Source organism: Hemitrygon akajei, chromosome 16 (assembly GCF_048418815.1).
Source record: "Hemitrygon akajei chromosome 16, sHemAka1.3, whole genome shotgun sequence".
NCBI classification, from domain to species: Eukaryota; Metazoa; Chordata; class Chondrichthyes; order Myliobatiformes; family Dasyatidae; genus Hemitrygon; species Hemitrygon akajei.
Window position 1 is genome coordinate 28470643 of NC_133139.1, and position 27966 is coordinate 28498608.

The 27966-nt window shown below is 45.4% G+C and overlaps 1 protein-coding gene across 2 annotated transcripts in view; it reads left to right on the plus strand.

Moving 5' to 3' along the window:
- Nucleotides 1-8508: 8508 nt before the first annotated feature.
- Nucleotides 8509-27966, plus strand: part of LOC140739898 (ras-related protein Rab-3A) — a 31539-nt gene continuing 12081 nt past the window's right edge. The window contains exons 1-4 of one of the 2 annotated variants that reach the window (XM_073068555.1): nt 8523-8589; nt 21074-21139; nt 23043-23270; nt 25311-25429. In XM_073068555.1, the coding sequence (XP_072924656.1) occupies nt 23043-23270; nt 25311-25429 (347 nt within the window). In that variant the 5' untranslated portion in view covers nt 8523-8589; nt 21074-21139. Of the gene's footprint in view, nt 8590-21073; nt 21140-23042; nt 23271-25310; nt 25430-27966 lie in introns of both variants that reach the window. The other variant, XM_073068554.1, reaches the window with a different exon arrangement.

The following is a 27966-nucleotide window of genomic DNA, read 5'->3' on the forward strand; positions in this document are numbered from 1 at the left end:
TCTATGGTGAGGAATAAACCTGCCGAGTTCCTCCAGCAGATTGTTGTCCCATAGTATCGGTAATTCCCAGCTCGTTCCATTCTATCCGTGAATCACAGACTCCGGTTTATCAATGTCATTATAGGGGAGTGGAAACCCCATCTCCTCACGGCGGTCCACACCACCTTCCACCCGCGATGAATGGCTGAGCCTGTCCGATTAAAGTGCAACCTGGCTGGTGAATCCAGGCAGTTAAGGTTGGTGATATGGGCGCCTGTATTTCATCTCCAACCGAGGAGGGACATTTTTAGCGACACTTCCATAAATCCCTTCCCATTCGCCTGGCTCCAACCCCCAAACTTGATCTCCGTTTCAAGATGATTCGAATTTCATTGAAACCAGATTCTCAGTTAAAGTGGCCCACAGCCTCTGACGAGTAAGACCGGCATCTTGCCGAATGGTTCTCCTTTCAGGCTGGGGCATGCGGGGACCACCTTACAAAGTCGGGTGCTGCTGCGAACTAGACAGTGGGTTAGTCCCGGTAGCTTTTTTTAAAAAAATACTTAATCTAGCATTTACAAAATGGGCCGAGCGGCCTCCGTCAATGTTACAAGTTTTTAAAAATCCTTCAGCTAATCACCTGCTGCCGCAGTTGATGAAGCTAGTGACTCGCCGCTCCAGTGGGCCTGGTTCAGTCCTGACCTTCGGCACTGAGCGTGTCGCCTAGTCGTGCGGTTGATAAGTTAGCTGACGGTGCAGAAGCAGGGGAGGGTTGTTGGGAATGTGTTGAGGTTTAAAGGTTTTCAGTGTGAATGGCTGCTTAACGATCAGCGCGGACATAATGGGCCGAATGACCTGTTTCCGTGCAGATGACCCTCTGCCTGGTGTCCATCTCTTCTCTCCACCCGCTCTCTCTCGCCAGAGTCCGGAGAGCTGCCCGCGGGGGCAGGTGCCGGGGCGTCATTCAGAGTCTGGGGGAGGTGGCGTGCTCGGAGTTAGGGAGACGGAGTCCACGGCGCCCTCCCTCACTGAGACCTGAACGGGTAGGGCAGCGAGGGGCGGGGAGAGAAGTCCCGTGGCTGCGGGAAAGGGAAGGGACTCAGTAGTGACCACTATACAGAACTACTTCAACCTCGGCAATCCCCTCCACGATCCAAGCCATTGCATTTTGCGCCAGGCTCCGACCAGGCGCCGTTCCCGGGGTCCACGTTACCTACGGGAGCACCGGCAGGAAGTTCTGCTGAGCAGCGGAATTTGGACCCCGGCTGAGTAGGGGATTATTTCCACTCCCGATTTTCCACGTCTCCCCCGGTGGAGGGTCAGTCTATGTGTCCCTGTGCTTCAGGTAAATGAATGGTAGGTGGGGTATAGTGTGGGGATATATGGGGCCATCCTGCTTGGTAGAAACGGAGGATGGAGGAGTGTTCCTATCTGATGGGAAGATGATTCAGGAAGACCTGGCTGTGCTTGGAAACAAGCCTCTGAGAGTCAAATAAAATAGCAAATGCCGGAAACGGGTCGGGCGAAGAGTCTTCCGTTAACCCCGTTTCTTTTTCCATACATTCAGCTCGGCCTGTTGTACGTTAGCATTTCCTAATCTTGCAACTATATCCCTTGTTTGAGATTCTCCCATAAGTGTAACCATTCTACTTCCAGTATCTGCAGTTTCTTTTTAAATTTCAGTCACTGGCAGTTAACGTGGTACGGGCAACGACTGAGGTGCTATGACTTTTATTTGATTCCAGGAGTGATGATTCTTACTGAGCCTACACGGGGTTAGGAAGGATATACCGGCAGAAGGAAGTGCTGCGCACGGTTTACTGGGATGGGGGAAGGACTGAGTCTGTACCAGGAAATGCCGAATAGCAATCTCATTGGAACAAATAAAATTCTCATGGACCTTGACCTATTAATGCGAGGATGTTTGGGATATCTAGAACCAGGCGTCGCAGTCTCAGAACAGGTGGACATCCAGACGAAATCTTCACGGTCTCAGGGGGAACATGCAAACTCCACACAGACAGCAGTGGAGGTCAGGAATGTATTGGCGATTCTGGTGCCCTACCAGTCGCCCATGTTCCTGACGCAAGTGGTGTAGCGTTGTTGTGTTCAGTCATTTTTGATTGATGTTGAAGGGCAGCGGATAGATGACAATAATTAAGGAGGCAAGCACCAACCACTGGCAGATACTCAAGTGGTGCAGATAGCTCAGGAAGATTTTGATGATAATCGCATATCACAATCATGGGGAATGTCGGTTACTTTGCTGAGAACTGCTGAGGTTCAGTGGCTGGGGTGGAAGTTAATGTCAGCAATTCAAACAAGGGATTTGGAAAGGATTAAAGATTACTTTGGTTTGTCACATTTACATTGAAACATACGGTGAAATGCATCATTTTTGTGTTCACAACCAGCACAGTCTGAGGATCCTGCTGGGGAAAGCATGCAAGTGTCACCACGCTTCCAGCACCAACATAGCGTGTCTCTAATCTGAACCATACGTCTTTGTAATGTGGGAGGAAACCTACGTGGTCACGGGAAGAGCGTTCAAATTCCTGACAGCAGTGGGAATTGATCACTGGTGCGGTAAAAGAATTGTGCTAACCGCAAAGCTATCGTGTCAATAGACTGATTAGGGAGGCTACATACATTCATGGGCCACTTTGTAGTTCTGTTAGGGTACTGTTGCAGGAGGAGCAGTGGGGTCAGACTCTGAATATCCAGAGTCTTAGGCATAAAAGAAGGTCAGAGGTCCACAGCGTGAGTGCAGAGGAGTTTTTATTTATTTATTTATTCATTTACGGGTTTTGGGCATTGCCAGCTAAGAACAAATTGCCATTTGTTGCCCATCCCTAGTTGCCCTCGAGAAGGTGGTGAAGAGCCGCCTTCTTAAACCGCAGCAGTCTCTGAGGTGTAAGTATACCCATAGTGCTGTTAGGGAGGGGATTCCATGATTTTGACCCAGCGACAATGAAGGAACGGTGATATGTTTCCAAGTCAGGATGGTGAGTGACTTGGAGGGGGATTTCCAAGTGGTGGTGTTCCCAGGTATCTGCTGTTCTTGTCCTTCTAGAAGATAGTGGTCGTGGGTCAGGAAGGTGCATTCCTCATTGTTCATGGAATAGGTATAGGTGAACCACCTTCCCAAACCTCCAGAGACCATGTGCCAAACAAGAGGAAAATTTGCTGATGCTGGAAATCTAAGCAATGCACACAGAATGCTGGAGAAACTCAGCAGGCCAGGCAGCATCCATGGAAAAGAGTACAATCGACGTTTCATGCTGAGATGCTTCATCAGGATTGGAAAAAGAACTGGAGTTCATGTGATGTAGGTGCCCCACTCTTCCAGTATTTTTGAGGGAGGTGTTCCAGGATTTTGAGCTGGTGAAATCCCAGTGCAAACTGGTAACTGGGATGAAGGATGAAGTCAGGGGTATCTGCAGATGATAGAAATCCAGAGCAATACACGAAAATCGCTCAAGGAACTTAGCAGGTCAGACATCATTCTTGGAAATGAATAAATAGTTGATGTTTCAGGCCGAGACCCTTCTTCAGAGCTGGAAAGCAAGGGGGAAAACACCAGGATAAAAAGGTGGGGTGAGGAGGATTAACTAAAGGTGACTGGTGGAGCTAGGTGGGTGGGAAAGGTGAAGGGCTGGAGAAGAAGGAATCTGTTAGGAGAGGAGAGTGGTTGAAGGATGAAGAAGTTGGAGACATGGCTGACTCTTGGTGAATAGTTCCTGTCAGCCACTCCCTTATCCTCCTGAACAAAATATTGGCTTGTGATTGTGGGTTAGGCAGCCCATTGTTTTGCCTGCGGTGAAAGACATCCCTTGCTCCTAGCTGTAGCTCGAGAAGGGAAGCGTGGTTGGGAGCTGTGTCTGACCCCCCCCCCCCCCACAAAGTCTCTCAGACCAGCTGACTGAGGGCTGTGAAATCCATGGGAAGTGAGCAGCTCCTTGTGTCCTCACTGGGCGCCTCTGGAATCCACCTGGATTGGTTCATTCCCAAAGTAGGATTAACACATTCACCTCTGGCCAACTACGAGGCTCAGCTTGGATCTGACCACTGGTGTGCATCTTTGGAACCCATACCGTGATGTCTCTAGCTGTCTGCTCCAGATGTTCATGGGCCCATGACCTCTCCAAGGTCCTCTCATTCCACAGATTGCTCACATCATTGAAGTGCATCAAAGCACTGGACGGAGATGTTTCCAGCATGGTCTCTGCTGGTGATATCTCTCAAATTACCAGCAAGGTAAATGAACCAGTATCACCGTCCTCCCCAACACCAAAATCCTCAGCACGAAGGCTCAATTTAATACTCAGCCTGCTTGGATTGGCATGTTATGTTGCTCACAGACTCCCTAAAGTACTCTACTCCAGGCTCTGTTATGGAAAGAAATTAACAGGCAGGCAGAAGGAAACAAATCCACGATCTTCTCAAAACCTCCTTGAACAAATGAAACATGGAACTCAAAAATAGGAGCTGGGGTAGGCCACCCAGCCCTTTAAGCCTACCCATCATTAAATATGATCATGGCTGACTTGGCCCAGGTCTCATCTGTCTTTCCCCCCATTGCTCTCAATTCCCCGATCTTTCAAAAAAAAAATTGCCTTTTTCCTCTTCAAATACATCCAAAGATGCAGCCACCTGCACTGTGGAAGCTGTTCGCTACCTCACAGCCCGCACCATCTGCAGAAAATTTGTATGAGGCCTATACTGACCATGTAGGACGGAGAACCGGACTGGAAGCCAAAGGGAGCTTTGACAGGAGGGGAGTTATCCATCTTTGGGAGAGTTGGGTTGATGCTGTCATTCTCTCACTGCCACTGTGGTTTAACAGGACAGAGTTTTGATAACCAGGTAAGCTTAGAGTGGATTACATGCCTCAGGACACATTCATCCTTTGACCCCATGTATAGAATCTCCACAGGAGACAAACACTCCCGGGGCTGAACATTAACAGAGGGCCGTCAATTTACTTCATTTTACACTGAATCCCCTCCCTCTCCCCCCAATACCCTCAAGTTAAATCTGGGCTTGTAATACTGTGGTTTCCAGGGGACAGGTTACTACTGAAAGGAAATGCCTGCTCACACAGGAGAGATGCATCAGCAGAAGAGGGGTGGGTGGAGTCCACATTTAATGTTAGTGCGTAATGTCCTTGCCTTTTATAAAAACTGTATTTGTTTATTTGTTTGTGCTGGCCTGCGTTCACGGTGTATGATTCAAACTAAATTCACTCTTTATTCTGGTCTGTATTGTAGCGTCATTCCTGAAGGGGCAGTATGTCTTGCATCAAGGTCTGATTTTCAATATTTATAACAATGCTGTATTATATGTAATATATGCACATATCACTCTATATAAAGTTTTCAATATTTCCAATGTACTCATGTTGTTTCTCTATTTTCACTTTTTCTGAAGTTCTAACACTGCACTTATTCCCACGTTTTACAATGCTTAAAAGTTTTCTCATCCTTGTTTTCCAATCTCTCCACATCTCTAGCCTCCCGTCCTCTGCAATTTTTCCCTGGCCCCATAAACATTTAAGATTGCTTTGATCCTCCATTTCTGACCTCCTGCACATCTCCTGATATTGGCCACCTTGGGAACATTTTGCAAGGTGCTGGAGACTGGAATCTCTAGTTCTCTCTCCCCTGTACGATATTCCTTAAAATCTATCTCTTTTAAGTATTTCTTGGTCATATAGCATCTTAAATAACCTTCTAAAGGAAATATGGAGGTATTGAAATACATTTGCAACAGATACCAATGAATGTGTTCAGGTTAGAAGGTGGTGAACATCGAAAACATTAGATGTCTGGGAATAAGCTATTGGCTAGAACGCAGTCCAGTCACTGGAGTCAATGTGACAGAATCAGCAGTGAAAAATAACAGAAATTTTAAAAAGTGAGGTAGTGTTGATGGGTTTAATGTCCATTTAAGAATCAGATGGCAGAGGGGAAGAAGCTGTTCTTAAATCGCTGAGTGTGTGTCTTCAGGCTTCAGTACCTCCTACCTGATGGTAACAGTGTGAAGAGGGGATGTTCTGGGTGGTGGGGATCCTGAATACTGCCTTCCCAAGGTCCTTGAGGATGCCTTGGATACTACGGAGGCTGGTACCTATGATGGAGCCGACTAATGTTATGAGTTTCAGCAATTTACTTCCATCTTGTGCAGTAGCCCCCCACCAACCCTCCCCATGTACCAGACGATGATGCAGCCAATCAGAATGCTCTCCATGATACATTTGTAGAAGTTTTGAGTGTTTTTGTTGACAAACCAAATCTCCTCAAACTCCAGATGAAATATAGCTGCTGTCTTGCCTTCTTCATAGCTGCGTCAATATGTTGTGTCCAGGTTAGGTCCTCAGAGATAATGACAAACAGGAACTTGAAACTGCTCACTCTCTCCACTTCCGATCTCTTTATGAGGATTGGTTTGTGTTCCCTTGCTTTGACCTTCCTGAAGTCCACAATCGGCTCCTTGGTTTTGCTGACATTGAGTGCCAGGTTGTTGCTGTGACACCACTCAATTAACTCATACATCTCGCTCCTGTACACCCTTTCATTACCATCTGAAATTCTACCAACAATGGCTGTATCATCAGCAAATTTATAGATGCCATTTGAGCTATGCCTAGCCACACTGTCCTGGGTGTAGAGGGAGTAGAGCAGTGGGCTAAGCACCAGCATCGATCATCAGCGAGGAAGAGATGTTGTTTGCAATCCGCACAAACTGAGGTCTTCCGGTTAGGAAGTTGTGGATCCAGTTGCAGAGGGAGGTACAGAGGCCCACATTCTGTAGCTTTTCGATCAGGACTGTAGGAATGATGGTGTTAAATGCTAGGCCATCATCAATAAACAGCATCCTGACATAGGTATTTACATTGTCCAGGTGACCCAAGGCTGCGTGGAGAGCCAATGAGATCGCATCTGCTGTAGGCCTATTGTGGTGATAGGCAAGTTGCAGTGGGTCCAGGTCCTTCCTAAGGCCATGATCCTAGCCATGACCAAACTCTCAAAGCATTTCATTACCATAGATGTGAGTGCTACTGGACAATAGTCATTAAGGCAGCTCACACTGCTCATCTTGGACACTGGTATAATTGTCCTTTCGAAGCAGGTGGGAACTTCCGACTGTAGCAATGAGATATTGGGGTGGCAAGGTAGTGTATTGCTTTACTACACCAATATTTTACTGTACCAGCAACCCGACCGCTGCCTGTTAGGAGTTAGCACATTCTCCCCATGACCACGTGAGTTTCCTTTGGGTGCTCCTGTTTCCTCCCACAGTCCAAAGATGTACTGATTGGTAGGTTAATTGGTCATTGTAAAAGTTGTCCAGTGATTAGCGGCTCGCAGGGCCTATTCTGCGCTGTATCTCAATAGATAATTTGAATACTCCCTTTGGTTGGCACGGGGGGGTCAGAGCCTTTCCAGGTACTCCAGACAGACAGACATACTTTATTGATCCCGAGGGAAATTGGGTTTCGTTACAGTCGCACCAACCAAGAATGGTGTAGAAATATAGCAATATGAAACCATAAATAATTAAATAATAATAGGTAAATTATGCCAAGTGGAAATAAGTCCAGGACCAGCCTTTTGGCTGAGGATGTCTGACACTCCGAGGGAGGACTTGTAAAGTTTGATGGCCACAGGTCTTCAATCCATCGTGATCATCCAGGTGATGATTCCAGCGGGTCATGTTGACTACGAATCACAATCCGAATCTATAGTGAAGAATTCCACGGCTCCATTTTCCGAGCGCCGCATCTCTGTATCTCGGATGTACTGGGCTCCCGATTACCATACGCGGAATTGAACCACGTCCTCGTGTGGAGACCGTGTCATCTCCCAACTCTAGGTGGCACTACCTCCGGAGAAATCGACCGAACGTAACTGGCGATAAATTATACATAAACATCATTTACGTCATTAATTATGCAGAACGGTGCAGAAAGTCTGCTCTCTTTCCATTGCATTCTATAGCATAACTCATTCTTGTGAATCCAGGAAGCCAGCTTTGACTCTAAATTCTGCTGAAAATAGAGAAGATTTGCACGTGAGCACGTTAGAACCGAACACGTAATAAATAATTAATATATAGATAATTCATTATTCATAAGGTTCAATTTACTTCTAAATAAATTTCATGTTTTAGCTCAGTGTCTAATTAAGTCTATATTCATGGCTACGCGTTTTAACTTTTTGAATATATAAATAACAAAACAAAAATCTTAACTGATCAGGTATGGGTTGTAGACTCAAATTATTGTGAATTATTCATGCTTTTGAATAAACTAAAATTTTCCCAATTGTGCCAAGGAGTTCAATCATTAAATTTTATTTAATTATTTGAATGTTGCTCGATGTAAGTAAAACTAATAAATGGGTAATAAAACACATATTGGACAAGTGATTGTAGATGTTCTAGCGTTTTATTGGTTCCTTGCGATGTCAATCACCATCCAGGGCACCTTGCCCTTCCCTCTCAGCTGTATCCTGGGTGTGACGTCAGTCGGCGCTGTCAATCAGCCGCGGTGCTGCTGCAGGACTTGCAGTGTTTGTGGAGACGGAGACTGAGGCAAACGCTTTAAAGGTAAGGGTTAAGTCGGGCTGGAGCTGAAATCCACTGAGCATTAGATTGCATGGGGCGTGTTGTTATATTTAATTTAATTATTCATTTTAACAATTGCAACATTTTTTGCAGAAGAAAAATTATAACCTTCATTTGACATAGGATGTCATGGAGTTGGGGCAGATGAAGGGGGCGGGGTGGGGCGGAACGAGCACTCTGAAATATTAAAGCTTACATCCATTCAGTGATTCCGCTACAATGTCCGAGGTCTTTTTTTTTTCACTAATGGCGGTGACAACAGCTCCAGGAACTGGTGCTGATCTTTGGTTCATTCATTCTTGAGCTGTTGACATTCCTGCAGTTATGCCTGTCATCGCGGCCGCTGTAAACGAAGGCTTGACCAACCTGACAGCAAATATCTCCCCGTGTCCATACGCATCGAAAAGCTGCACCTATTGGTGCTGAGGCTATAACTGATCCTGACTATCCTTCTGTGCCTCTTCGCTGCAGTAAGGCTAGGTGGGTTGATGGAGGAAACCGAGTCATTTCTCGTTAACATATTCATCGATAAATTCCTGTAAATGTTAATAGTAAAATACCGTACAAGTTGTCTAATGGGCGGCATATGATTTGTATCCCGAACGCTATATATATATATAAAATACAGCAATATGTATATAAAACATTGCGTGTAGTAAATACAGCGTACCTTCACTAGAATCAAACCACGAGTATGGTTAGAAAATGGTTACGAGTTTGCATTTTTTCTTTCCGTTAGAGGGCAAGCGCCCTCCAGTTGGAGTGCAGCGCTGTCTGCTGGAGGAGCTGGTTTCTCGGTTTATTTATAAACTGCCCAATAGAGGGCACAAGGCTGGCAGGTAGTGTGGAGGGGCTTGTGTTCTGCGGATCCACTGGGACAAGTCATTGGCCGTTAGGGGGCACCCAGCTGTCAAAAACAAAACTGAGGCAAATACTCAATGCCATTTTGTACACATAAGAGATCGTGGATGATTCGCTGTTCCTAATGCATTAATTGTCATGGCTGTATTAGATCATTGTACTTGTGAGAAACCATACCGTCAAGTCTTCACCATGGTGTATTATAGCTTTGGACTTTGTCCCCATCACCATACACCAATGCCCGGGGATGGAGGAGCCTACAGACGGTGTTGGGTACAGCCCATCCCATCACAGGCAAAGCCCACCCTACCACCCTACCGCTGAGCACGTTTACAAGGTCTGCTGTTGCAGGAGAGTGGCATCCCTCAAGACCCCCACCCTCAGCCCATGCTCTCTTCTTGCCGCTACCATTGGGCAGGAGGTACAAGAGCCTTGGGTCCCACACTACCAGGTTCAGGAACAGTTATTACCCTACAGCCATCAGGCTCCTGAACCAGCGTGGGTAACTTCACTCATCTCAACTCTGAAGTGGTTCCACAACCAACAGACAAACTTTCAACGACTTACCACTTATGTTCTCAGTATTATTTTATTTGCACAATTTGTCTTCTTTTACACTTTGGTTGCTTGTCACTTTGTTTTAATAGATCCTGTAGAATTTATTTATTTTCCTGTAAGTGCCCACAAGAAAATGGATCTAAGATAGCCTATGGTGATACTTACACACTTTGATAATAAATTTACTTTGACTATACAGTGATAAACCTTCCGGTATTGTATCCTAGTGTCTTAATAGCAACACATCTGTACTAAACCAGTGTTGTTCAATACCCCAGCCAGCACTACGCTCCAATTTTGTATGGTGACAAATCCACTCAGCTCCGGGAGTACTTCTCCATCTTGGCCTTGGGCAAGCACAGAGACATTGGTTCAGTTATCCTGCCAGATTTGGAGGATTTTGTTAAGGCAGCATCAGTGGTACCTCATTGATGCATCGAGGGACCCACTCGATCTCTGAGGCTGCCGAGCCTGGCTCACGTGTTTGAAGTTTTGTTTGGTCAAAGGGTGCATTGATGTACTGGGGGGGGGGGGGCGGTGAATTTTATCAGTGACACCTGCCTTTGCTGAGGGATGCCCCCTCAAGTATGGAAAGTATTTCCAAGGGCCTCATCATGGAATTCTTTTGTCAGTGGGTGATGATGTGCAGCAGGGACAAGATGGTAGAGGCCCTTGACTTTGAGGATACTTGGGTCAGGGTCTGTTTTCTTGCATGCTGTTGCAAATGGAAGTCAAGGTGGAAAAACCTGGCAGGGTAACTGAACCCGATGTCACTGTGCTCTCCTAGGGCAACATGCTAGGGTCAAGATGGAAGAGGGCCCCCCACCCCCACCCCAGCTGAGTGGATTTGTCACCATGCAAAATTGGAGCACAGGGCTTGCTGGTGTAGGTTGGTCACTGTACAACTGGTTTGGTATAGATGTGACACTGAAATACAATACTGTAAAGTTTGTCACTGTATCTTCAAAGTCAAAGCAAATTTATTATCAAAGTATGTACCACAGCTACAGCTGATGGTAAGCAGGCTCACTGACTCTCTCCAGTTTGCTTATAGGCTGAAAAGAGGCATGAATGATGCAGTTACTGCACCAAACCTATACACAGCTGGAGAGGCCCAGATCATTTGTTAGGATGTTGTTTGTGGACTTCTCTAGTGCACTTAATACCGTGCAACACCATCTCATGGGACACAAACTCCAGCAAATGAATGCAAACCTCCACCTCATACTCCTCATCCCCTCCTTTCTCACAGAGAGACATCAAAAAGAAAGTGGTTATATGTAAAAATCTAGCGGTTATATGAGCACAAGGCAAGCATCAAGTGGAGCACCACGGGGCTCGGTTATCTCACCAGTCTTGTTCACACTGTACACAGACGACTGCAGAAGATCACACCCAGGCATGCAGTACACCAAGTACTCAGATGACACATTGCTGCTACCATTTCTGACCGCGTCACTGTTGGAAATCAATCACTTGGATGGTGCACAAACAACTATCGGGACCTGAACCCCAGTAAAACTAAGGAAATGTTTAGAAAACAAGTCCCAAGCCGAGAAATAAGTGACCAGTCGATAGAGCGTGTTAGAGAATACAAATACCTTGGTACAACTATAGCTAACAAAATCACCTTTAAGATCAATGGTGAGTCGATACTCTCCAAGTTCCAACAATGACTATTTTTCCTTAGCAAGATACGGAAACTTCAGGTCCAGTCATCGATTCTTCAGACATTTTATAAATGCTTCATTGAGTCAATATGAACCTACAACATCACGGCACGGTTCAGAACAATGAGCACCGTCAACCTCAGCCCACTCGACAGAGTAGTCAGAATCAGTAGTAAAATCATTGGCCAGGAACAAGAATCACTCTGCAGCATCCATAAGAGATGGACAATAAAGGTGGCCCAGCAAAGAGTAGAGGGCATTACACACACACTACACTCTCTTGCCATCTGGACACCGCTACAGGTCCCTGTCCACCAGCAGCAGACACCCTCATCCAGTTTGTGCCTTCCTCCATTTGCCTCCTCAACACCCAAATTTGAATCTATAGTCTGTATAGCACCTTTGACAGTAAAAAGAGTCAGTTTTATTGTGTGTATTTGTATTTTAAATCACGTGCATTAATTTTAGTATTTATTATCTATTGTGAGTGTTTTCTAATGCGTTTTACTATATGTTGTGTGGTTTTGCATACCTAAGTTCTGTGACATTGTTCTTGCCACTGCACGAATGAAGTTGCTCACAGGAAATAAAGTGAGTTGAGATTGAAATGAGTAAACTATGACTTTGAGCTTGACCTCAGAAACGCTGGTGTCACCTGCTTGCAGCAGTTTATCGAGGCTGTTCTGGAGTGAAGCTGACACAATTTGAATAGTTTCTCTTTATCCCGCAGATCAGCCACAGGCTTGTTGGAGGTGAGATGCAATTATTCAGTGAGGAAAATTTGAGAAAAGTGTTAAGAGTGCTGACGCAGCCTTGCCTGACAGCTGATGTAGGGCCTGCCCTATGTGGACTTGTGGCAGGCATGTAATCATGTGGAGGGTGTGGAGCGGAGATGAACAATCTCAGTCCCTCTCTGATGCCAGAGGCGTACTTCAAAAAAGTCAAGGAGCAGGGTGGAGATGTTCCATTCATTTTTTCCTGGTGTTGTCCAGCAGTGAGGATCTTATCCATTCTGTCTCCCCCATACTCGATTCAGGGAACAGCTGTATGGTCTTTCAAGGGAGATGGTTGGAGAGAACCCTCACAATGACTTCCCCCGTGGCAAACAACAGAAAGCTGTCTCTGTAATTAACGTAATTGGATTTGTCTCCTAACTTGAAGATGTCCATGACTACAGATCTGAGAAGCCTGACCTACTGTCCGTCGTCCACATGTGAGCTGATGAGGGTGTGGATTTGCAACTGCAGTTCCTCTCTGCCAAGTTTTACAACTTCAGCGTCCACCATCGGCTCTTGAGATCTTGTCGTGCAGCTAGCATATAGCCTTTCCAATTTCGCTTTGACCAAGTGTGATATCTAAAATGCACCAGATAGTTGGCAGTGTATGGAGTAAAGGACAGAGTGTCAGAATGCTTCTTTTAGTTAGCACTGACAATGGTGTTCTTGGTCTGCTCTCCCTCCTTGGCCATCAGTGGGGTGTGTCTGCAGATACTTGTCATAGATAAAGCAAAAACAAGCTCTGCAGGAAAAACCCAACAGCTCAGGGAAGAAAAATAATCAATATTTTGGGTCTGTGACCCTTTGTCAGAACTGATACAGATAGCTTGGGTAGGGTCAAAGAATCTGTCAAGGCCTTCAAGCAGAGCCTATTAAGATGTGGTAGTGTTTCCAATCCACCAACATGCATTTGCAGTTAACTAAAATCTGTATTGTCTGATTATTCTTATCAAACTGGTGTCAGTGAAGCCAAAAGTCATTTCACAGGGCAGTCCAAGCAGAGTTCTGTACATAAGAACAGGAAGAGACCATATAGCGTATCAAACCTGCTTGATATTTAGACTACCAATTCTGTGTTGTTCCTCGTCTGACCTTGTATATCCTTTAAAATCGTTACCTAATAAAACTGAATTTGATCCTGGGTTTGACCATTTTAATTCTCATCCGCTTTTGGGAGAGGTCTTTGCGGATTTTTTTCTGCAAGTTTTTGTGAAGACATTCCACTTCCAACCAGATTTTGCAGAGACGAGCCACTCCAGAAACAACTCCAGGGCACTGTGCCATCTGAGGTGTTGGCCTGACCAAAGTGTCCATCTGCTCCCTTGGTGGGGAGTGGGGCAGGTGCGGACAATGTGGTACCACTCTATTGTGGAGAAGACCGGGAGAGTTCTTCCTGGTGTACTGGAACATATTTAAAATTCCTCATCCAAAACTGCATTAAAAAATCAAATTATCTGGAAATTATCACAGTACTATTTTTGGGATCTTGTGCATAAGTTATCTGTCCATTTGCCCACTTGGAGTACTGTGTCCAGTTCTGGTCCCCTCACTATAGGAAGGATGTGGAAGCATTGGAAAGGGTACAGAGGAGATTTACCAGGATGCTGCCTGGTTTAGAGAGTATGGATTATGATCAGAGATTAAGGGAACTAGGGCTTTACTCTTTGGAGAGAAGGAGGATGAGAGGAGACATGATAGAGGTATACAAGATATTAAGAGGAGTAGATAGAGTGGACAGCCAGCACCTCTTCCCCAGGGCACCATTGCTCAGTACAAGAGGATATGGCTTTAAGGTAAGGGGTGGGAAGTTCAAGGGGGATATTAGAGGAAGGTTTTTCACTCAGAGAGTGGTTGGTGCGTGGAATGCACTGCCTGAGTCAGTGGTGGAGGCAGACACACTAGTGAAGTTTAAGAGACTACTAGACAGGTATATGGAGGAATTTAAGGTGGGGGGATATATGGGAGGCAGGGTTTAAGGCCATTCTCCTTTCCTTATGCCTCATATAATATCTCAAGTGGCTTGATGGGGCTTTTGATACCAATCATGGGGGGGGGGGGGGGCTGGTAACAATGGTAGGGGTCAACCTCAAATGGGCCTCCCAATCCTTGTGAAAGATGTCCGACCCTTCCTGGTGCTACAGTAAGCTCCTTGATCTGGCATCCATCTTCATCCCACATGAATTCTGCCTTTCCATTCCAGTTTTCTTGTGTGCCCCCCCCCCCCCCACCTTACATCACTTGCACTAAGCAGCGTTCTTCGCCTGCGAACCTAATTCACTTTGAGGGAAATTTCCTGCCCCAGTGTTGTGCTCCATGTTGTCAGTGTGTCTCCCGCTGTGATCACAGGGTCATGGGCAGCCAGTGGGACTTCTGGTTGTCTGCCTGCTTCTTCATCTATTAACATCTGGTCAGATTCACCACAGGCTGGGTTGTCTTGCCCGGAGCTCATTTAGACCCATCAGGTCAGTTTTCTCTTGCCTGGTTAAATCAGCACTGATGCAGACATCGAAGAGCAGAATCCTCACTCTCTCCTTGCTCACTCCTGTTGTATACAATCCTAGTGATTGTGGTGAAAGATATTGATGATAGCCAGCCATGGGTACCCATGGTAACCTCGTATGACACAACCCAACAGAACATGCTGATTTGTGCTGTAGCATATCCATGAACTGCACTGGCTCCTTTGGTTCTGATAGGCTGTCCCGGTATCCATGGTGAAATTTCATTCTCATGCTTAGCTGTGAAGTCAATTGGCTGCCTGGATCCTGCTGTCAAACCACCCATGGTGCTGCTGTTAATTCAGTGTAGATTTGACTCGTGGTTTGGTTCTACCTTGTATCAACAATGACTCTCAACCTTATTTGTAGGAACAGTGGGGTGGGGAGATCATGGGCATTTTTAAACGATGGAGGAAGATGACTGACCTTCTTCATCCTAAAGGAACCAGTGTGCATTTCACAACATCGGTACCCACGTCCATGTAATGTGGAGGCATCGGGTTGATTATAGGGGCAAGCAGGTCATTCAGAGGTCAGCTTTCTTTGTACAATCAAAACATTATACCTGTCCTGCCAAAGGGTTTTGGCCCAAAACGTCAACTGTACTTTTCCTAGATGCTGCCTAGTCTGCTGAGTTCCTCCAGCATTTTGTGTGTGTTATACTGTGAAATAAGTAGTTTGCATCACAACAAATAGGAATGGAAAGGGAGAATTCATTTTAATTGAGATACAGAGAGGAATAAGCCTTTCCAGCCCTTTGAGCTACCCCAGCCAGCAATCCGCCAACTTAACCCCAGCCTAATCACGGGACTATTTACAATGGCCAGTTAACCTACCAACTGGAGCACCCGGAGGAGCCCCACATGGTTATGGGGAGAACGTACAAGCCCCTTAACGGCAGCGATGGGAATTGAACCCGGGTCGCCTGTACTGTAGAGCGTTGTGCTGACCAATACGCCACCGTACTGCCCCATCTGGTGGGGGGCGGAGGATGGATACCAGATTGAGGAGCTTACTGTAGCACAAGGAAGGATCGGACACCTTTCACCAGGATTGGGAGACCCATTCGAGGTTGGTCGCTACCATTGATTGGTATCTAGTCTTTGGAAACCAGAGCACTGGAGGGAAGCCCATGCGGTCAAGGGGAGAATGTACAGACTCCATACAGACAGCAGTGGGAATTGAACCCTCTTCGGTGACCGGTGGCACGGTAAAGCACTGCACTACCGTGTGGATTCTTCGAAGAGAGCTTAAATAAAATTGGCCCATGTTTAGAAGGTAATCTTATTCTGTTGTGGAATAATTCTGAGAAGCATAGACATTGTGGATTCTGAGAGTCTATCTTCTCTGCCTGGTGAATCTGGAATCCTGTACCTGGAGGAAGGACGTCTTTGCAAAATGTTTGCTGTTTTGGATGGAGACAAAGAGGAATTTGGGGTCATGAATCCTTGGAATTCACTATGTCACATGGTGGAGCTCAGTCATTGAAAGGTTCAAGGCTGATATTGATGAAATAATTGGGCACTAAGGAAATGGGGCCACATAGTGATTGGGCAGGAAATTCATAGGGTCATAGAGCAATATGGCATAGAAGTGGGTCCCACAGCCCAGCAACTACCCACTTATACTAGCCCTGCAGTAGGATAATTTCTTACTCTCTCTACACACTCATCCACTCCTACCAGATTCTACCTCTCACCTGTACACTCGGGGAAATCTACAGTGGTCAGATAATCTTCCGTGCAGTCAGAGGGAAAGCATGAGAGCTCAGTATTGAACACGGATCTCCTGGCCCTGTGAGGTAGCAGCTCTTCCAACCGTGTGGCTAAAACTGTTGAGGCGAGCGGTCAGCCACAACCGTATGGAATGCTGGAACAGGTTTGGAGAGATGAGTCAGTTACTCAAGTGTTGTTACGGCTTTTGGATGCTCTAGCTAAGTAATACCGAAAGGCTTTCACGTTAATTTACGTAGACTTTTCCTGCGTAGAAACGGAGCATAAGACCCAATATAAGCCCTGCGAGAGCCTCCTCCCTTATTTCATCTCACTCGTCCCTATAGATTTTGAATCTCATCTCCCAATAAATTAATTCAGATTAAGCTAAATTTCACAAAGGGAGTTGTGTTTACTACTGTGTGTGGGAACGTATTGGCTCATCCTTACCTGATTTTGGTTTAAGCTGTAGTTGCTCTTCCCTTTGGATCAGTAGTAACTCTTGTAGGTCACCAATGTATCAGTGGGTTGAGCACAAGGTTGAGGGTTCAAGTCCTGATTCAAAGACCAGCACAAAAGCACAACTTGGAGATGCCACTTTTAAAAAATATATATGATGGAACATGGAGCCCCTACCAGGTGGACAGACAAATTATTTTACTATTTTGAAGCTGATTCAGGAGGTCAGGCATTAATAAACCCTAACTTTACAAATACATAGTTCTATGCAAAAGTATTGTGCACCCTAGATATTTATATAAAATTTGTTTTTAGATGTTTATTTTTGTCTTCTGGATTAGTGTGCCAAAAGAAAGAGCAATCTTTAGAGTTATGAACATACATTTTTCAAAAAATTATATGTTAGAGAGTTGTTCGTATCAAAGTAACAAAAGTAATAGCCCACTTTTCAAGTTAAAGCTTTGTAGGTATATAGCCCAGTGCATGATGAAACAAACAGGATGCTAATGATCAATGACAGAATGAGTTGAATGAACTAAACTGATTAACTGAAGCAGGAACGGATGTAGAAGAAATCAAACTGGGTGAAGGACAGCCAAACTGAAAGGTGAGACTGTGGCAGATGTGACAGTTTAACCTTCAAATCATCAATTCCGTAGATGAGAAGCAAAATCATCTAGTCTTCCAAGGAGTGCTTGGAAGTAGATTGTGTGTCTTCGTCACATCTGGGTCAAAATCCACAAACGTCCTCCCCAGTGGCTCTGTCCGAATTGCTTGAGGGTGAGATATTGTCCAGGGTACTGAGAGAGAGTAAGCAATGAGGGTGGAGTCTGAGGCCTACAGTGCAAGGTCTGGTGCCAAGCCTGAGAAAATATGAGGGAAGTTTTAGGGATGGAAGAATGCAGTTCATGGAAGGAAGGGATGACGCAGGAGGGGGTGATGGATTGTTGGTGGGGAAGGGGTTAACACGTGGTCAGACTAGAGTTCCCTGCTGTCACAGCCAGGGTACCGTCAGCAACACTAGCTTGATTGCAGCACAACTAGAATATTGGGATATATCATTTTCCAATTGGACAACACACCAGCTTCCATGTTGAGTTTCATCACTTGAGCATTGGGTGGTGGGCTTTAATCGCTGGACATTTTAGAAGTCTACCAAGCTCCTTTCATTCACTCTCCTTGTGAGATGTGGCTCAGTGACTGTCGGTGCAACCTCTGACTTGGAGGTGTTACGTTCAAATCCCATCCCTCAGTCACCGAAGTCTGGACTGTCAGTTCACTGTAGTGGCAAGGCAGAGAGAACTCCACTATCAGAGGTGGCAGCTTCCACGTTTAACTGAGTCACAGGTTGACGCCCTCTGCTGGTCAGGGCCAGCCATGGATGTTGCGTCCTAGCTGTACAGAAACCAGTATGCAGGCCAGGGCAGTACGATGTGGAGAGCAAGCTCCCCCTCTCCACGCAGCTGATGAATCCAAAGGAGTGCCAGAGTCTGATACAGTTTGACACCAGGAGTTGCCAGTCAGCATTGAACTCAATGCAAGTCTGCCTTGGGGACTCCAGCTCCGTATTTTTCCTTGGGGGCTTACTCCCAAAGCCTTCCTGATGATTGGGTAGAGCCACAAGGCAGTGGAGGTTTGAGATCAGAGTTTTCCTTCTCCTAGATGAGCTGCCAACCATGGCTGATAAACCCCATCTGCCCGAAGTGACTAAGGCACCAGAAACCTGCCTTTGCCCCGTCTCTTGTCAGTAGAAGTGGTTCAGCCAGGCTAAGTAGTTCAGCCTCATGAAAAGGTCAGGAGCTGGACTTGGTTGTCAGAGGCTATTTGAGACGCACACCGCTGGGAGCATTTAAGAAGTAGTGGGAGCTTATCTCTACCACCCTATGCCGGCCCCCCCCCCCTTACAGTCTTACAGAACCACTCACAGGTAGCTGCAAATGCTTCATGACGACCGTTTAAAGAAGATCAAGAGAAGTTACCTCTCTGTCCTACTTACTGGCCCCCTACCTACATCATCAAGGGAGATAATCTAGTCGTAATCACAATGCTGATTGTGGGTACTTGCCAAGCACAAACTGGCTGCTGTGTTCCCAATCTTCCAGATGATCCTGTTTCTTAGATTGCAGTTGTACAGCGAGGAAACAAATCCTTTGGTCAATGGTGTTCATGCTGGTTATCGTATCCGTCTGGGCTACTCCCATTTTCCAGCACTTGGCCCACGGCCTTCACTGCCTCGGTGCTTCAGGTGCTCATCTAAATGCTTCCCAAAGGTTGTGGGATGTAGCGTCCCTTGTCTGTGAGGTGCTTTAGGATGTCCTAATGTTGAAATATGGATTAGATACCGATATTTGGTTTTTCTTCCTGACAATTGCTTCAATCTCTTCAATAATTCATCCAATTGTTTTCCACCCTGAGTTGTTGTAGCAGATTCCACACATTTAATCAACTTTCTAGCCAAAAACTTCACCTCAGCTGCTCCTTTTGAATGTGTTTTGTATTATACGCCATGGATTTTCTGCTTCTAGGTTGACAATTCCAGTTCTGCCTCGTCGGCCAGCCTGTCGTATCCGGCTTATCAAGAACGATATTTCCTGTGTTCTAATTTTCTCCCAGCACTTCTGCGTCCAGTTACCAACACTGCTCCCAGTCCAAAGCAACACACAAGAAATGCTGGAGGAACTCAGCGGATCTGGCAGCATCTGTGGAAATGAATGAACAGTTCACGTTTCAGGTCGAGACTCTCCTTCAGGTCTGAAAAGGAAGGGGGAAGGCACAGTGTAAAAAGGTGGGGGGGGGGGGGAAGGAGGCTAGGATTGTATATTAATTTCCATAGTTATTGCCTGACCTGCTGAGTTCCTCCAGCATTCTGTGTGTGTTGCTTTGGATTTCCAGCATCTGCACACTCTCTCATGTTTATGATTTGCTGCTCCCAGTCCAGTTATGCCGGTAATTTTTTAAATCCTCTCTTCCAGCGAGCCTTCCCAAAATCTCTCCATACTTCCCGCTTGCACGTCCCTGATTTAAGTCACTCAGCTGTCAGTGACTGTGCCCACACTCTGGGATTTTGTCACTAAAATGTTCCTGCCCTGCCATTCTCTTTTCAAATTCTCTTTAAAACCCAGCGGTTTAGTCACATCGTAATTGATACTCTTAACAGTTCTCTGAAGGGCCATGAACAGTTTTCCTTGTTAAAGCTGCTACATTAAATGTAGACTACACAGTATGTTCTGAGTTTTGATCTCTGCAGTGATGAAGCCCATTTATTTTTATGTTGATGTTGACATGGTCGGCAGAGCAGGTATTTATCGTCCCTCCCCAATCGTCCCTGCACTGAGAAGGGAGTTCAGAGCCAATCACCCGATTTTGACACCTAAAACCATCTGGAGCAGAAGGGGCAGAGAGCTGAGAGTTCCTTACCCTTCGGGATTACACTGGCACTTCCTGTAATCAAGGAAGAGTTCCAAGCAACACCCAGGAGAAAGGTCATGGAGCTGAGACGGATGGCAGTTGTTGAGAAGCTGAGGCTTGGTACCTCTACCTCTGTCTGAAGGTTATGGGTTTAAATCCCACTCCAAAGAATGGAGTTGAAACATCCACATTGATTCTCCGGTGCAGTGTTGAGGGAACAGCTGCTCTGTTGGAAAGACAGTATTGTTGGAATGCTGTTATCCAAGGGGAACTATTAAGGATCCCCACACTGGGTGAAACACAGTTCTGATTGAGTGCTACACTGCAGTATTTGAGGGAATACTGCAGTCCCAGAGGCAGTGTTGTGTAAAGACAATACCAAGAGAATGCTGGCATTTGAATACATTGTCATGCGGAAATCCTGTCAACTCTCTCAGCTGGATGTAAAAGATCATCACGGAGCAGAGAGCTGTTTCAAATGGGATAGAACTGAATTGTGATTAAATTGCTTGATTGGATTACAGAATAAGGAGCTTCTCTTGGTGAAGGTGGACGTGGAATTACCCATCTAGTTCACTGAGATCCTTCAGGTAAGCAGTCGGCCGCCCATACCCAGTACACGGTTCCACATCCATCAATACTGAGGAGTTCAAGAGGATTGGACTATAGATGTTAATCTCAGCAACAATGTACATTTCCTGTAAACCAATAACTAAACATTTCCCAAAAAAAACTTCAAAAAATCAGATTTTTTTGTAGCGTCAATGATGGTTTTCAGGCAGGGTAAATATCGAAGGAGAAAAATTTGTGTGTGGACTGGGGGGACATTGGAATGGCAGGTATGGATGGTGGGACTACGCAGATCCCTTTGAAAGATACTCAGGTACTCAACTTGTAGATAGTTGCTTTTTTGACAGCCAAGGATCATCCAACTGGATAACAAATTGGCTGTCTGTTATTTAGCAGTCATCACAGGATGAGTCAATAGCTCAGGAACCATGGGAGGACCCTAGTTGAATCAAGTGTCCTAAGTTGGAATCTGTCTAGAAATTCTACTGAGGAAGCCTGCAGCAGAAAGAGAGGAAAATGAAAGGGAGAATGTGAATTGAGAGTTTGCAACAAGTTATGTAGGTTGCTTTATTTTTGTTGGGACAATGAGAGAGTAGCTTCATGTAAGAACATAAGAACATAAGAAATAGGAGCAGGAGTAGGCCATCCGGCCCATCAAGCCTATCCCACCATTCAGTAAGATCATGGCTGATCTGTCCGTAAACTTGTAAACTCAGCTCCATCTACCTGCCTTTTCCCCATAACCCTTAATTCCCCTAGTAAGTAAAAATCTATTTAACTGTATCTTAAATATATTTAGTGAAGAAGCCTCAACTGCTTCCCTGGGTAGAGAATTCCACAGATTCACCACTCTCTGGGAAAAACAGTTTCTCCTCATCTCCGTCCTAAATCTTCTCCCCTGAATCTTGAGGCAATGTCCCTTAGTTCTAGTCTCACCTACCAATGGAAACAACTTTTCTACTTCTATCTTACCTATCCCTTTCAAAATGTTGTATATTTCTATAAGATCCCCTCACATTCTTCTGAATTCCAGAGAGAAGAGTTCCAGGCAACTCAATCTCTCCTCATCCCTTCATCTCTGGAATCAACCTGGTGAACCTTGCACAAAGTGCACGAAGTTATCCTTGCAGTGTCCTAGCTTCTGCCAAGCAATCGCATCTCTCCAAGAAAGAGAAAAGGACAGGAGGGAAATTGGCTCCAAACTAGTGCCCATCAATGAGTTCTTTTCTGCATTTCATACTCCTTACACTCAGTTACCACTTTATTAGGTATACTTGTACACCTGCTGGATAATGCAACTATCTAATTAGTCAATTGTGTGGCATCAACCCAATGCTTAAAAGCATGCAGACATGCTCAAGAGGTTCAGAAATGTGATTTAAGTAACTTTGACTGTGGAATGATTGTTGGTGCCAGACAGGGTGGTTCGAGTATCTCAGAAACTGCTGATCTGAGATTTTTACACACAACAGTCTCTAGCGTTTTCAGAGAATGGTGTGAGAAACAAACAAATCCAGTGAGCAACAGTTCTGTGTGTGAAAATGCCTTGTGAATGAGAGAGGTCAGAGGAGAATGGCCAGACAGGTTCAAGCTGTCAGGAAGGCGACAGTAACTCAAATAACCACCCCGTTACAACAATGGTGGGCAGAAGAACATCTCTGAATGCACAGTACGTTGATCCTTGAAGTGGATGGGCTACAGCAGCAGAAGACAGTGGGCATATGTTTAGTGCCCACTTTTTAGGTACTCAGTGTATGATACTGTTTTCATTATCTTTCTGGGTACAATTAGACATTTAGTTCCATGATGCCAATTGGCACATAAAGGTCTGGAAAAATTTGGAAAGGTTTGCAAAGCTACATGATGGAAGTTGTTCCATTAATGTTTTCCTGTGATCTTCAGCATTAATTCTGCTTTTTGTAGATGGCTTCAGCTACAGACCCACGTTTTGGGCAGAAGGAGTCCTCGGATCAGAATTTTGATTACATGTTCAAGATTCTGATCATCGGCAACAGCAGTGTTGGGAAAACATCGTTCTTATTCCGATATGCTGACGATTCTTTTACTCCAGCATTCGTCAGTACGGTTGGGATCGACTTCAAAGTGAAGACAATTTATAGGAATGAAAAGCGGATCAAGCTGCAGATCTGGGTAGGTCAAGTGACTCCTGTTCTGTTCCTGTTGTGAATATGTGTGGCCCAGATCATACCTGTGGGATAAAGGGAGAATGGGTCCCCAAACTACCGATGTAGAGGAGCCTGCACCAGAAGAACTTGATACAGAATGGGATACTTAAAGATAGCAGATTCAAGGGATACGGGGAGAAGGCAGGAACGGGGTACTGATTGTGAATGATCAGCCATGATCACAGTGAATGGCAGTGCTGGCTCGAAGGGCCAAATGGGCCTACTCCTGCACCTATTGTCTATCGTCATACATCGGTAGTTTGGGGACTGCCTTGTTGAGCACATTTACTCCATCCCCCACAAAACGCAGGATTTCCTGGTGGCCACCCATTTCAGTTTGATTTCCCATTGCCATTCTGACATGTCAGTCCATGGCCTCTTCTCCTGCTACAATAAGGCCAAACTCAGATCAGAGGAGCAATACCTCATATTCCATCTGGGTAACTTCCAATCTGATGGCAGGAACATTGATTTCTCTAACTTCTAGTAATTTAAACACCCCTCCCCTTTCTCTCTTTTTTCCCGTGTCAATACTGGTTCTCTTCTTACCCCTCCTCTTCTCCTCACCACCTTAATTCCTCCCTCTGAGCCCCTTTCTTCCATGGTCCACTGTCCACTCCTATCAAATTCCTTCTTCTCTACTCCTTTACCTATCACCTCCCGGCTTCTTACTTCACTCCCCCCCACCCCACCCACCCACTTCCCCCTCACCTGATTTCACCTATCACCTACCAGCTTGTACTCCTTCCCCTCCCCTCCGCCACCTTATTCTGCCTTCCTTTCCAATCCTGAAGGGTCTCGGCTTGAAGGATCCAACTGTTTATTTCTCTGCTGAGTCCCTGCAGCACTTTGTGTGTGTGTTCTGCACAAGTACTCCTTTGAAAGGGATGTGAATGTAAATCTCCATTCAGAGGTGGCAGGAAAATACAGGTGTCCGTGGGTGGCTGTAAAATGGGCATGACGTTGACATGTATCAATGGAAAAGTGTAGCAGCAGTTTTTACATGGAGCGATGCCCTACTTGAATTTGACCTAACTACTGCTGACACTGCAAGATCAAACATTGGTGGAGCATTTCATTCTCCAGACGTCCTGTATCACAGCTCTCAGCTGAAAAGACAATGAGCTGAGTAGCTGCTTGGGGTTTGGGGCTTAGGAGATGTTCAACCATTTCCAGGTATTGTGGCATGTACCTTGAGGAGTACCCTCTCATCGGAGGACATGTGGGCAGGGGAGATCAACCAAGACCCTCCAGGGCCTCTCTCCTCCCTTTTGCCTCACCACCCTGCAACTCTCGATATCTTGGCACACCTTCAATTCTATACATGGGCATTCTCCAGTTCCCGTATCCTACCATCAATGGCCTTTCACAATTTCTGGAATTCCGTACCTTGCTCCTCATCCCCCTCTTTCCTATTCTAAGATTCTCTTTCAATCTTGCCTCTTTGATCAGAGTTTCATTCCCTGTCCAACAACCTTCTTACGCATAGGGCTCAGTCAGATTCTCTTGAATAGGACCTGCTGTGAAGAATCTTCATGTTTCACTCAAATACTGGTGATAAGAACATGCAGCATTTGAATCAGAAGTGATCTTTAAAATGTATAAGATTACAATGAGACTTGACCAAGTAGGTCCTGAGAAACTCTTGCCCCGGTACTAAAATAAGGGATCAAATGGGAGATTGATCTTGGAGGAGGTTAAGAGGGCGGCTCAATATCTTGGGCCAAAGGGCCTGTATTGTGCTGCAAGGTTCTATGTGTAGAGAGCTGAGGAGCTGTTCCTTCTCTCAGACAGTCATAAATCTTCAGAATTTTCTGCTGCATAGATTGAATCATTAAATATATTCAAGCTGAGATCAAGAGAGTTTTGATCCTCTGGGGTTATGAGAACCGGTAATAAAGTTGAGCTGAGGCCAAGCTCACAACATTTACTATGCTGCGGAGTCATTTTCCTTAAGGTGTTACAATTCCATGGTGTGTTTAGCAAATGTTTTTGTTTACTGCAGGACACAGCCGGTCAGGAGCGGTATCGAACCATCACCACAGCTTACTACCGTGGCGCCATGGGCTTCATCTTGATGTATGACATCACCAACGAAGAATCCTTTAATGCTGTCCAGGACTGGTAAGTTATCTGTCGGTGTCTGGAACGGAGGGGCTCTGACTCCTAGAATGACGCCGTGCACAACTCTGCTCGCTCTTTAAGCAAGTTCTCCCCTTCGTTTCACCTTCTCCCACCACTTCACTGCCATTGATTTTTTTCCTTTTAGAATTCATCCAGCTTCCTTTTGAAATCGATAAATCAAAAATCCACAGAGGCTTAGGATGTGAAATAAATCAGACAGTGCTGGAAACACTCAGTAGGTCAGGCAGCATCTGCGGAGAGAGGAACGGCTAATAATTTGGGTTGGTGATCTCACGTCGTAGTGTTCCCATTGAATCTCTTCCAGCAAAGTTAGAACTCACTGAGTAAAACATATTTCCTCCTCTCTCCTCTGGGTCTCCAGTGTTTGATGCCTCTGGGCCTGTACTTGCTGGAGTTTAAAAGACTGAGGAGGGTTCTCATTGAAACATTTTGAAAATGAATGGTCATGGCTTACTTGGAAAATGAATGAGTCTTCGGAGTGGATGTGGAGAGGATGTTTCCTATAGGAGGGGCGTCTAGGACCTGGGGGCACAGCCTCAGAGCACAAGGATGTCCCTTTAGAACAGAGATGAAGACGAATTTCTTTAGCCAGAGGCTGGAGAACCTGTGGAATGCATTGCCATAAATGGCTGTGGAGGCCAAAACATTGGGAACATTTTAAGCGGAGGTTGATAGGGTCTTGATTAGTAAGGATGTCAAAGGATATGGGGAGAGGGCAGATGAATGGTGTTGAGAGATAATAAATCAGCCACAATGGAATGGTGGAGCAGACTCGATGGGCTGAATGGCCTAATTCTGCTCCATTGTCTTATGGGTCTTTTGCTGAACCTCTTCATTTGTAAGACCACAAGACTATAAGATACAGGAACAGAATTAGGCCATTTGGCCCATCCATTCTGGTCTGCCATTTCATCGTGGGTGATCGAATTTTCCTCTCAGAACCAATCTCCTGCCTTCTCCCCATGTCCCTTCATGCCCTGACCAATCAAAAATCTATCAACCTCTGCCTTAAGTATAGATAAAGACTTGGCTTCCACAGCTGCCTGTGGCAAAGAATTCCACAGACTCACCACTCTCTGGCTAAAGAAATTCCTCCTCATTATCTCAGTTCTAACTCCCTATATTCTGAGACAGTGTCCTCTGGTCTTAGACTCTCCCACCATAGGAACCATCCTCTCCACATCCACTCTATCAAGGCCTTTCACCATTCAATAGGTTTCAATTCAGTCACCCCTCATTCTTCTGAATTCCAGTGAATACAGCGCCAGAGCCATCAAACACCCTTCATAAAACAAGCCTGGAATCATATTCATGGATCTCTTTTGAACCCTCTCCAGTTTCAGCACATTATTTCTAAGATGAAGGGCCCAAAACTGCTCACAATATTCCGAGTGAGGTTTCACCAGTGTTGTATAAAGTCTCAACATTACAGCCTTGCTTTTTTATTCTAGTCCTCTAGAAATGAATGCTAGCATTGCATTCACCTTCCTCACCACTGACTCAAATCTGTAAATTAACCTTTAGGGAATCCTGCACAAGGACTCCCAAGTCCCCTTGCACTTCAGTTTTTTGTATTTTTTCTCCATTTAGAAAATAGTCAACCCTTCCATTTCCATACACTTTCTGACACTGTATTCCATTTGCCATTTCTTTGCCCATTCTCCTAATCTGTCAAAGTCCTTCTGTAGCCTCTATACTTCTTCAAAACTACCTGCCTTCATATTGTCTGCAAACTTTGCAACAAAGCCAGCAATTACAGCATCCAAATCATTGACATATAATGTAAACAGAACTGGTCCCAACACAGACCCCTGTATTCCCACACTTTGCCTCCTGCTACTCAGCTACTGCTCTATCCATGCTAGAATTGTTCCTGTAATGCCATGGGCTCACAGCTTGTTAAGCAGCTTCATGTGTGGCAGCTTGTCAAAGGTCTTCTGAAAATCCAAGTACACAACATCAACTGATTCTCTTTTGCCTATCCTGCTTGTTATTTCTTCAAAGAATTCCAATAGATTTGTTAGGCAAGATATTCCCTTGAGGAAACCATGCTGACTGTGGCCTATTTTATCATGTGCCTTCAAGTTCCCTGAGACCTAATCCTTAATTATTGACTCCTACAACTTCCTAATCATTGAAATCAGACTTAACTGGCTTATAGTCTCCGTTCTTCTGCCTCTCTCCCTTCTTGAAGAGTGGAGCGACATCTGCAATTTTCCATTCTTCCGTAACTGTTCCAGGATCTAGTGATTCTTGAAAGATCATCACTAATGCCTCCACATTCTCTTCAGCCACCTCTTTCAGAACTCTAGAGTGTATATCATCTGGTCCCGGTGACTTATCCACCTTCAGACCTTTCGGTTTCCCCAAGAACGTCCTCTCTAGTTATGGTAACTTCACACATCATGCTCCCTGACACCTGGAACGTCCACCATATTGCTGGTGTCTTCCACGGTGAAGACTGATGCAAAATGTAATCACTCTGGTTGATGGCTGTTAGCGTCATTCATTTCATG